The sequence below is a fragment of the Brachyistius frenatus genome, unplaced genomic scaffold, assembly GCF_029030835.1.
Source record: "Brachyistius frenatus isolate BFR_SWC_R1_liver_20210118 unplaced genomic scaffold, ASM2903083v1 Contig_21, whole genome shotgun sequence".
In the NCBI taxonomy this organism is placed as follows: domain Eukaryota; kingdom Metazoa; phylum Chordata; class Actinopteri; family Embiotocidae; genus Brachyistius; species Brachyistius frenatus.
The window spans coordinates 1,032,423-1,044,264 of NW_027210620.1; the positions used below are offsets into that span (position 1 = coordinate 1,032,423).

The 11,842-nt window shown below is 47.0% G+C and overlaps 1 protein-coding gene across 1 annotated transcript; it reads left to right on the top strand.

Moving 5' to 3' along the window:
- Positions 1–114: 114 nt before the first annotated feature.
- emilin2b (elastin microfibril interfacer 2b) lies at positions 115–11,815 on the top strand. The gene is made up of 9 exons (XM_069696337.1): positions 115–340; positions 512–637; positions 1,444–1,625; positions 1,747–3,552; positions 9,799–10,008; positions 10,089–10,142; positions 10,223–10,273; positions 10,359–10,475; positions 11,087–11,815. The coding sequence occupies exons 1-9, from the start codon at positions 216–218 to the stop codon at positions 11,416–11,418; spliced, it is 3,003 nt and encodes a 1,000-aa protein (XP_069552438.1). The 5' UTR covers positions 115–215; the 3' UTR covers positions 11,419–11,815.
- The last annotated feature ends 27 nt before the right edge of the window (positions 11,816–11,842 follow it).

The window sequence follows — 11,842 nt, forward strand, 5'->3', positions numbered from 1 at the left end:
GTACAGTGGTGTGTTTGAGAGCGATCTAAGAAAACGGGGGGGGGGGGGGGGGAGTCCCGAAACGTCACATCCCAGGGCGCCGGAGGGAGCTTGTTGAGATCTGCGCACCACAGAAGGGGAACAAGCAGCAGTGCCTTGACTGATCTCCAGACCACAGACCTTCACCCCTGATTGCAATCTAAACGAAGACTACCGCATTTTAAACTATTTCAACCATGAAGCTTGGACTGCCACTTATTCACTTGTTGATAACTTTTCCTCTCATCGGGGGGTCACCTTTCCAGTACAGCATGTTTCAGGGAAACGCATATTCTGGCACCGACACGCGACAAAGGAACAAGTGAGTAAATTGGATTTGTATCATTTCTAACATGTTTGCAAGTTAATAAACTATCCATTTGTTTTCTTCTTATCTGTGCGTAATTGTTAACTTTTAGCCACCCATTCAAAGCATACGCACCGCAGCATTCTGCTGTGCGTCAGGACTGATTTAACGAGTACATTTCTGCAGAAACTGGTGCGCGTACGTCGTGCACAAGAACGTGAGCTGCGCTGTTGCGGGAGGCACGGAGAGCTTCGTACAGCCGGAGGTTCTACGGTGTCCACCGGAGCTGCCAAACTGTGCGCAGCAAGTGATGTAAGTTCCCAGAAGTCTCACACGGTCAGTGAGTGGAGGGCGAATATTCTGGGCTTTTGTCAATATTTCTCACAATATGAAGCAATACAGTTGCTAAAATCATACAGCTAGTGCTGATCAATAAACACAAATTAGGGATTTAGCTGTTGTTGTCTATTTGCAGTATTTATTTGAATTCCTCTTCCCACAGAGTCTGCAATATTCCTGTGTGTTTAAACTATATGTTTTTACACGCCATCATTATCCTCACCTCCCAATTTATATGATGAATTTGTTTTTCCCTCACGGCAAACTAACAGTTACGTTAAAATATCATTATAACACGTTTGTAAATGCTTTATTTAATTTTTTATTATTATTATTATTTTTTTTTTAATGCACTTCTTTGCTTTTGCTCTTAATAGGGACTCATAAAATGAGATTTATTTTCAGCAGAATTCTAAAAACATTACTCAGACATCCTCTTTGTTTTTCTTCAGTTAATTGAGCAACAAATGCACCATTGATGTGCAGTTGATGAACTGGTGGGAGGATCATGACTACAGATCATATTAAGCTTGTTTCCTGCCAGTTGCGTGATAAATTCACTGCAAATGTGACAGATGTTTTTCTCGTCTTGGTTGTCAACGATCAGATTTTACTTTTGTTATTTCATAATTACTTTCTATTGCCAAGACTGAGAATGATGTGATGAAAACAGGATAATTGTTATTTCTGACATATATTATTAATCCGCTAAGACCTGGTATATGTTTGCTGTATTTATGTGTAACTGAGAAAGCTGAATTATATCTTAATGTTCCCAGATATCGAACACAGTTTAGACCCACCTACAAGATTGCCTACAAGACTGTGACAGAGCTGGAGTGGAGGTGCTGCCCGGGGTACCAGGGCCACGACTGCCGGGAAGTGAAAGACATGAAGCTTCTGCAAGTAGAGCGTTTGCCTCACGATCCCTCTGCCTCTGGGCATTCTCCGGTCCCACAAGGTGAAAGATATGATCACAGCACGAAAATATGCAAAATGAAAAAATAGCTGCTTGTAAATGGTCTTATAAAGGCATTCAAATTCCTGTTTCCTAATCATCTCTCCGTTATTTCTTGCTGTAGCTCCACAACAGCGAACAGACAGCCTGAGAAATCACCCATGGGGAGGGGAGGGGCAGTTCAGAGGTCACACGGGTCACAGGCCACCACAGGGTCACGGAGGATCTCACAGTGCTCAACACCTGGAGGAGGAGGTGCAGCGACTGTCCCAGATGGTCCTCGACATGCAGGCGAGAATGACAGACATGTCCTCCAACCTGAGGCTGGACTTCCAGGAGGATGCCAGTAAAATGTTGGTGACGCTGCTGAATGACCTCAAACAGCCCGCCAGCGCCCGGGGAGCGGAGACGGAGACCCAAACCTTCCAGGTGCAGGACTTCTCTTTCGACCACGGGACGCCGCCGATGGACGAGGTCATGAGTAAGATCATCCAGTTCTCAGATGACCTGGAGTCCAAGAGCAATACCCTGGATAGCCTGCTGGGTCGTGTGAACCACCATGACGGACAAATTCGTCTGTTAATGGAGGCCGCCCAGACCCCGCTGTCCACGACCCCTTCTGCTCCCCCTGCCGGGGATTCGGACCTGCGAGCCTACCTGGACAGCAAGATCCAGGCTCTGAGGGAGGAGCTGATGGAGGGCATGGAAATCAAACTGGCCGACTTGAAGAACTCCTGCGATTATAAAATCATGTCAGTCCAGGAACAGTGTGAAGGACAGGAAGTAAACTACCTCAGCCTGGCCGAGCTCATGGACTCAAAGGAAACTGACCTCCGCAGCGAGATCCAGGACCTCAAGGCCAAGCTGGATGATCCAGGAAAGGAAACGACCCGGGTGTCAAACTCTTCCGTTCTGACTCGAGTGGAGAACCTCGAAATCTGTCTGAATTCATCGGGGAAGAATTGCGGTGCGGTGACACAGTGTAACTCTGTAGAGGAGAAGCTGAGGAAAGAACGGGCCGAGGCTGTCGGAGACCTCAGGGACACTCTGGAGGACAAGCTGGCCTCCATGGAGGACAGACTCGCCACCCTGTTGGTAGATACAAGCACCGACTCCCCGTCTGGCGGTCAGCTGGAGAGTCCGGATGCGCTGCAGAGGGACATTAAGTCTCTAAAGGGCTCCGTTCAAACTCTGGAGGATAGATTTAATGTCTTGGACCAGTTGTGCGCAAAAGAGTGTGAAGCTAATTTGACTGTTGTAGAAAAACTTCAGAAAGACCTCCAGAGCTACAAAGCGTCTGTGGACGCCATGGAGACTCATCTAAAAGCCCAGAGAAGTGGCATTGGAGCCGTGGAGGGGCAACTCCTCAACTGCAGCCGCAGCATTGAGAACGCACACGGAGAGTTGAGCTACCTTAAAGGCCGCGTGGGTCGGCTGGAGGGCTCCCCGCCAGACGGAGTCCACCAGCAGTCTGACACTCTGCAGAGCTTGAACTCCACCTGGGGTCGAGTTAAAACGGGGGCCGAGCGGGAGGCCGAGGACCTTCTGGAGCTCCACAGAGCGCAGCATCAGGACCTGAGGCGGCGGCTGGACGAGCTGGGCGGGGAGGTGAGAGCCGAGGCCGACCGCTGCAGGGGAAAGACGCACGACGTCGGGGAGGAGGTCGCCCGCGTGGACCGCCGCATCATCGATGTGGAGACTCTGTGCGGCAAGCTGGATCCCATCTCTGGCAGCCTCCAGAGGATCAAAGAGGGGCTGAATAAGCACGTCACCGGGCTGTGGACCTGCGTGAACCAGATGAACGGCACGGTTAGAGCTCATGCCCAAGATATCGGCGGACTGAGGGGGACGTGTCAGAACCTCCAGGACCACATCTCGGACGTAGACAGAGACCTCCAGGCGCTGACGAACGGCTCTCCCGGGAAGGAAGGTAAGCTGTCTGTGTCGTAATGAACTGACACTTTTTACTGCTTTGTAGTGTGAGTACTTTGTTTCGAAAATAATTTTAAGTCACACTATCTAACTTGTAAAAAAAAAAAAAAAAAGGAATAGCACATTCTTCTTTGAAGTTGAATCTCTCATTAAAAACGCCCCCGATCAAATCCATACACTCTGGGTTTGCTGCTACAGCCCTCTTTGGTCTGGTAGGCCCATCATTAGCTACTGGTTTTACAGTAGTATAGACATGACTGACTCTACGTAAATGCCACTACTCACAGTCACATAATCCTTTCTCAAAAACCCATTTTTCCAGGTTTTTATCCAGCTAAATTGAATTTATGATCCACAGAAGTTTCAACGGTAGAAGCCTGAGATAGCGATCGAATAGCTGTAACATTAACCGGGCTTTTTTAGATCACCGCCTGGGCCGGGAGCCCGTTCCTCCGTCACAGGGTGACTGTATTATTGGAGAGGTTGACTTGTTGTAATGTGTGTGAGTGAGAGGAAGTTGGACTTTCATTTAACCATGTTCTCAGTTGAAAGCAGGCAGGCTTTGATTGAACACACATGCCTGATTTAATGGACCCCACTTGTGTTGAGCAATGCCTTGGCATAAAGAAAAGAAAAAAAATGCTCACTAGGCTTATTTGTGCATCCAAGTGTGTGTGTGTCTGTCTTCAAACTCTATACCTGTGTGTACTTAACGTTCCGGGTGTAAAATGTTTTTAGAGCGATCTTGTTCTTGTCCTTAAATAACACGCGGAGCCGTTGTTATTGGATCTCATTGGAACATTTGCCTCTGTATCTGTGAGCCTGTTTGAGAGTATAGATTTTTGTATCGGCACATATGTCGCATATTTCTCGCGTGAGTCTAGCTCCTTTAATGGCCCCTACGAGACGGAGCTGGACTTCGCCGGACTCTCACAGTTGTAAATGCGAACTAGAAGCACGCCCATGATGTTTACGAGCCGAGGCTCTTCCTCCAGGGCCTGCCAGTTTCAGCAACTGGTTTATGGGGCAGGTGATCCGCCATAAAGTTCAGAAAATGATGAAGGGAGGGGCGAAATAGTCCTGGTGCTTTTTTTTTTTTTTGGGGGGGGGGGGGGGGGGGGGGACAGTCCAAGATGCCAGTTTTCTGTGATGACTGACAAATGGTGTCACTCCACCCCTTTGGATTCTGTCATAATAAGGCATTTCATTTGTCATTCTGTCATTGGGACGTTTTCTGGGGAGCAAAGTTGTTCATGCTTCCCAACTCTCTGAGATGTTAGAGGCCACTCTGCGCTCGGCTCTCTGTTTGCCTTTGCTCTGCCACCTACCTCATCCCATTGTCTCCCTCCCTGCTTATCTGAGGAGAGTGGAAAAACGCTGCTCGTCCCACGGAGACCGAGACACACTTTATCAAGGATCCCCTCACGGGTATCTCTTGAGCCGAGAGCTTTCAGTGTGTTTGGATTAGGTGCCACCGGATTGACGTTTCAGTCCGTTTCCACTTCGGTGCCGTTTCTTCCTTCTTCTCCATCCCATCTGCAGCTCGCTCGTATTTTTTTTTGAACTTCCACGGCTGAGTTCCTTTTCTGTTGAAATAAACAGGGCCGCACCGAGGTCCCCAAGGCCATTCGTCAATATGTTTACCATGATGTCATGCCAGTAACCTCGAACGAGGGAGTCAGGAGAGGAGTGGGAACCAGAGGAGCTGTGATTTGTAATTTCCTAAATTATTTTTGTTCCTTTTTTACTGCAAACCGTGTTCCTGGACAAATTCAGTGTTCGTTGACAAGTCATTAAATTAATACATATAAAATACACATAAAGCAGTGAGATTTGCTTGAAAATAAATGTCTTCATTCAACAGTGGCCCAAATATTAATCGAATGAGTACATTACAGATTTGCTTACATCCTCAAAGTTGAGTAAAAACAAAGTATTAAAAATGAATTCTTGACTTTATAGCAGTAAAGTAGTGACTTTCTAGATAGACTGAATTAAACGATCTCAACAGGAGGTCCGCTTACCAGCTTTTTCTTGGAACTTTTAAATGCATTTTACAGTTTGAATCCGTGACAATTGCATAAGATTATGGGATGAAGTTGAATGCTCTTTTTATTTTTAGACAATTAAAGGTATTTATTGAGTTTGTCCACTCGTAGCACTTTTGAGTGATGTTTTCCCAAGAGTTTCTCCAAATAACGGGCCCGTTCACGTGTGGTATTATCCGTCCTGGGGGGACCCGATCACAACTGGACAGCTCTAAACAAGTAGGTCAGTTCACACAGGGCATTACCGTGTATCTCCACATTCATCTCAAGGGGACCGCTTGTGATCGGATCTCACTTCCCCACTCTACGTGCAAATGAACACGTCCACCGCGCATTGTTGTATATTTGTTTCGCTGATCTCATTTCTGTAGATGTCTGAACACAGTTCAGTGAAATTGGAACTCGCATAACGAACCGTCGGGACCCGATCTGTTCGGGTCAGCTTATTTTGGGTTTGAGAGGGTAGGGCGCTGCGCTGCGGTGGGAAAGTCAACTGTGCGTGGGGGAAGTGGCTCTTACAGCTGTGTGTCGGAAATTAGACAAAATAAACTGCCGTACAAAAGCCAAACCCATAAGGAGTATTGGTCCTTCAATGCGTACCAGAAGGCGATGTGGTCATTTGCGTCCCAGAGCGCCTCTGAATGTGTTCTGAGCTTATTAGTTTTCAGTCTGTCCATTCAGGCGTCCCTGGCTGCGTCAACGCCTGAACTTCTCGATGACCGCAAGTGATCCGGGACGGACGCTGTTGCTGCCAAATGCTCGCTGGGATCCGCATAATTCATGCGAAACACAGTCCTGCAGCTGGTTCCACTGTTGCTACATTTTGCCTGAAAAAGCAGCGAAGACTTCAAACAAACAACAACGTAAACAATGCATGACTGTAATGACACACACACACATACAAAAAAAAAAAGAAAGAAAAGAAGAAGCACCCTGAGCACATGAGCTCCATGTCAAGGACACACTGTGTTTCTGTGAGAAAATAGTGAACGTAAACAAAACTATTTCAAACTTTTTAAGAAAACGACGTTTAACTCTCGGTTACCAGCTGTTGTTTTTTTTTTTTTAATTAAGAGTTTTGTCTTGCGTGTCTGTGCATCTCGTGCTCGTTCTTTTAAGTCTCTCGTTATGTAAATGTATGCCGGTATTTACACTACAAAGTGCCTCCTCCTCGGCGTGTTAGCGCGCACACGCGTGTGTGCGTGTGTGTGTGTGTGTGTGTGTGTAAAATGTATGTTTTCTTAACTCCTCGTAGCACGACGCATCCTTTTCCTCGCGTTTGATAAGAACGCCTCGAAAGTAGAACTGGAGAGCTCCGTCACGGAAACCTGGTGATAAGAAACGTGCTTTCCCCGCTTCTTCGCTTTGACCCGAGAGAGGTCAAGCGGACAGGCGCCGGTCACTGGGTCAAACATGACGCAACCCCACCGACCTGAAACGAGATGGGGACCTGACCGAAAACCCTCGGGCAGAAAACCAAAAAAAAAGTCTTCGGTTGTTTGTCTGTCGCTCTTACAGCCGCCCCCCCCCCCACCCCACCCCCCGTCACCTTGCCAGAGGAGTTGTTGAGTTACCTGCCACGAGGTCGCTGTCAGAAATGTCGCAACCGATTCCTCTTTCTCTCCCCAGCTCGTGCTGAATCCCTGGATATCTAAATCAAAGCCTTGCGCTGTGGTGACTCGTAACATCCACATTCACCATGCCGCTGTGCGGTTATTATAACGCGGTGCGTCATGTAGGAGAGTGGCGGCTCTCGTGACACAAGTGGCTGTCGTGTCCTGGAACTGGTGCGTAAGGGAGCGGACGACTAAAGGGAGCGTTTCCAATGCTGCCTCGGTGGGAGAAGGCAAAATTTGCGGTCGACATGCAGATCCAGCTGCATTTGTTTACAGCTCACCTCTTTCATCAGGACAAACACTCTCGCACGCCATTGCGCATCCTGCTTTTTGTTGGCTCCGGAGTCTGAGATCCCTTTTTTTTTTTTTTTTTTTTTTTTTTTTTTTTTTTGAATCGCTCGGATCAAAGACGTCTCTTTTATATAAGCAGCGACATGCACATGTGGCGATTCGCAGACTTTACCACCCCCCTCCCGCCCCCCGTGCTGTTTTTACAACGACGACGCACCGGTCTGTCTGCACATGTTGCGTTTAACAGGCAGACTTCTCTGGCTCCCTTCACTACCTGACCCTTTTCCCCCCGGGGAGTGGTGGTGGGGGGGGGGGGGGGGGGTGAGGGGGACAAGCTGTCTGGTGATTGAAACATGTGGCCGTGCCCCTGTGTGCTGCTGGTATGCCTTTTATGTGCCGGATTTTCCCTTTTGGAGCAGCAAAAGGGGGGGGGGGGGAAGCTGCTGTGTCGTTTGTAGACCAGAGAGTAAAAGCGACAGCGTGCCCCCCCCCCATCCTCTCTCTCTCTCTCTCTCTCCCTCCCTCTCCCCCCCCCCTCTCCGGGCCTAGGAGGGATGATTTCTCGATAAGCTCCAGGACTCGTCTCAGCTGCGTCTCCCAGGAATGCGGCCGTTCAGAGCCGATCACTGGATGACGGCGGATCAGAGCGGTCTGTCATTTTGTCTGTAGATGATGACAGACTCCGGCAATCCCGACTCACCGGTAGCACCGCCCATAAACGTTGTCACTTCAAAGAAAACATGCAATTGTGCTCAAGAGGACATGCAACATAAAAAAAATACCAAAAAAAACATAAAACGTCATCAACAAACACACTTCACTGTTGCTTCCTATTAAACAGAGATGGCAGAGGTGAGGGGGGGGGGGGGACAAACAACAGAGTTGTATCAGATGTATGACTGGGTGGTGTGATTCAGCCTGGTGTTATCAGACCCAGATTTTTAACCACATGAATACATGGGCCTGGCCTCACTCCACTGGGCATTGTTTCCTTTGGTTGCATCCTACTTGGGCGTTCACCACGGCTTCATTTTAAAACTAATGTGGTCGACCACCACATGATGTATGATGTGTGGCGAAACTCACCAAGCTGCAAACAACAGAAACCAATCCTCCAATGTGAGCAGAGGGCCACGCCATGTCAGCAAATGACCAGTGTGTTGTTGTTGTTGTTGTTGTTGTTGTTTTTTTAAAGTCAATTTGAGGACACGAGTAGCTTTGTTCTTGCTCCTGGCTTCAGTTTATCGATATAAACACACAAATCTCAATGAATCTGAAGTCAAGAGAAAAACACTGCTTCATATTTCGGAGGACTGGTGTGTTTTATCAGTGAGCATTACCTGTTTTTCTTCTTTTTTTTTTTTGTCTTTTTTGTTAATAATCTGTCAATCTTGTACATGTCACACAATCTGAATTAATTGTCTTCCTCCATGAATCTTAGTTGAACTGCCAACCAAATCACACCACATGCCTATTGTGGGCAGTTTTATACATCAGTGTGCAGGACTGCCTTTTTTTTTGCATTAGTCATATTTCTATAATTTACATTTTACCCATAAATACATTCTTTACTTCTTTTTCCAGAAACAAAAAAAAATGCTTTACCTCAAAATATCAACATTTTAAGATTCTGTAAAATTACCAAGTCATTCTTTACGTGACCCAGTCCTGTTTGAATGGTTAAGTACACATTATTTTATCTTCGTCTTGTATGTGTACATAAGACTGACAATTAATCTTTCTATTATGACGTGTTCTGTATGACGTCTTCAGTGGCAAGAAAAGTTTGTTTACGTGACATGAAAGACATGAATGGGGAAATTCTGACATGTCAGTGAGTCATTGCAGTGAGTCATTGCAGTGAGTCATTGCAGTGAGTCAACACAATCATAGGAAGCTGCCATTGAAAAGAATGCAAATGTTGAATGATATACAGTAAGTTACATATGTATTTAACAAGTCAAAATGTCTGCTTTTAGATAGATTTATTACTGGAAAAAAAAAATGCTATATTTACAGTGAGAAGTGCATTAACAGGGAGATAACTGTAGACATCTAGTAGGTCATTTTCCTAATCAGCGGACTCAGAGGAGAATCCGCTCATAAAAAAAGAAACTTTTATCTTCCTAAAACTGATGCCCTTTCGCTTCTCCTGCTCATAATTGTCTCTAAAGTCTGTATGCAACCAGATGTTTTGTTAACACATCTGACCTCCGAACATCTGTCTCTCCGTGACCTCCCCCTCTCCCCCCTCGCCCCCATCGCTCACTCCGTATCTCCTCTGTTCAGGCGTTCAGGTTGGAACGGAGGACACGGAGCTTCCGCGGCGTTCAAATAAGAGTCTCTCGGAGCCGATGGGCCCCGTGGAGGCCGCCCTCCCGCAGCCGCCTGTGATGGAGACCGGAGAGGCCGGCCCCCCCGGCAGGATGACCTCATCCAGGTTACCCAAGGGGGTCGACGGCAGCATGCAGCCCGTTCAGGGTTTTGCTGGCGCCCCGGGTGAGAGGCTGTTCCGCGAACTCTGCTCTACATGTTTGTAAGCATTGCTTCATGTCTCATCTTTTACTTTTATTTCATAGCTTCCCCCCTCAAATCTGCTGACTCTGTAAAGCCCAGCGTGCCTCTGACCTCAGGTAAATGTTCCTTTAACTTTTCCGTGTTGAACTACAGTCAGACTTTTCGACAGTCAATGAAACTGTCTTTTCATGAACAGACGTGAGCGTGTCCAGCAGGCCTCCGCCACAGAAACCGGTCACGGCTTCAGGTCAGAAGTTATTCGTTATTCAACTTCCCGCCTCCGTTGCTGCCACGTTTGATAACGGGTACATGTTTCCACCTCCTGTGTTCAGGTGAGAAGGTGTCGTTCTCCGCTGGTCTGACTCTCCAACCGTTTCAAGGAGACGTGGGAATCATTCGCTTCGACAAGGTGCTGGTCAACGATGGAGGACATTACAACCCGCACACAGGTACCAATCACCGCTGTCTCACTGCCCGCTGAGAGGAGCCATGAAACCACATGACCGCATAAATACAAGCAACAAATCTTATCTAGACATTTCACACAAAAAAACGTGACCATCTCGTTGGTTCAATCTGTGGGATTAAATCCTTTGTTCACGAATGCATTAAAATAGGGCAGGAAAGTCTGGTCAAAATCAAATGTCACCTTATTTTTTTCAGTAAATACCTCGATATTGTCTGGAAGATTTGGAGCTTTTACAAAGTATTTAATACAAGTTTCTTTTGAATAAATAATCATCAGTTAGGTGGATTTAAGTCGGGTAACAAAACAGATGTTTTCTATCTTCTGTCATGCAGCTTTTAAAACCATGAAAAGTCAACACTTATGTCATATCACGATATTATGACATTTAAAATATACAATGATACGTTACGTCAAGACATATTAATCTGTGGCCCATCTCGGAGACAAAATTCAATTAGACCCATGCAGCAGTTGTGGAGATGTTTCAGTCCGCGCCTACACTCCGTGTCCCCGCCATTAAAAACACGATAACAAATCATTTTCCTTTAGTAAGCATCAGCGTATTCAGGGACATCTCTCCCGTGTTCCCAGGTATCTTCACAGCTCCCACAGATGGACGTTACCTGGTGACCGCCGTGCTCGCAGCCCAGCGAGGCGAGAAGGTGGAGGCGGTCCTGTCGGTGTCCAATCACACAATCCAGAGGCTGCACTCCGCCGGTTTCTCGCCGGGGACCGCCACGCCGGCCCCGTACGAACAATGCAGCTGCAGCAGCTCCGCCTCGCTGAGTCTGGTCCTGTCTCTGAGGCGAGGAGACCGAGCGGGACTCGTCGTGACCGCCGGGAAGCTCGCCGCCTCCGCCTCCTCTGAGGTCCTGTCATCTTTCAGCGCCGTGCTTCTTTACGCCAGCCCATCAAAACGGTAGCTCCTCCACTCAGAGACAACCGACCCCTTACAATCAGTATGGTGTACATTACTGATTACACACCAGGGCTCACTGTGAGATTATATCATCAGAGGAGGGAAAGACACTATTCACCAGTTGGAAACAAAAAGCAGAAAAAAAAAAAAAAAAACAAGTCTTCAAATACTGACATTTGTTTTTATCATGAGTGCTAATATTTAATTTTCATTACTATTATTTTATATTGTGAAGTTTATTTTTGAACTAGCTCTTACAAATGATTGCTTGAATGTGCAATTGTCGGCGTAAATCAGATTTTCTTCCTTGATATTTAAAAACACGGCATCAATCCCCGACAGCAGTAATTATGTATGTATGCACGCACACACACACACACACACACACACACACACACACACACACACACACACACACACACCTTTTC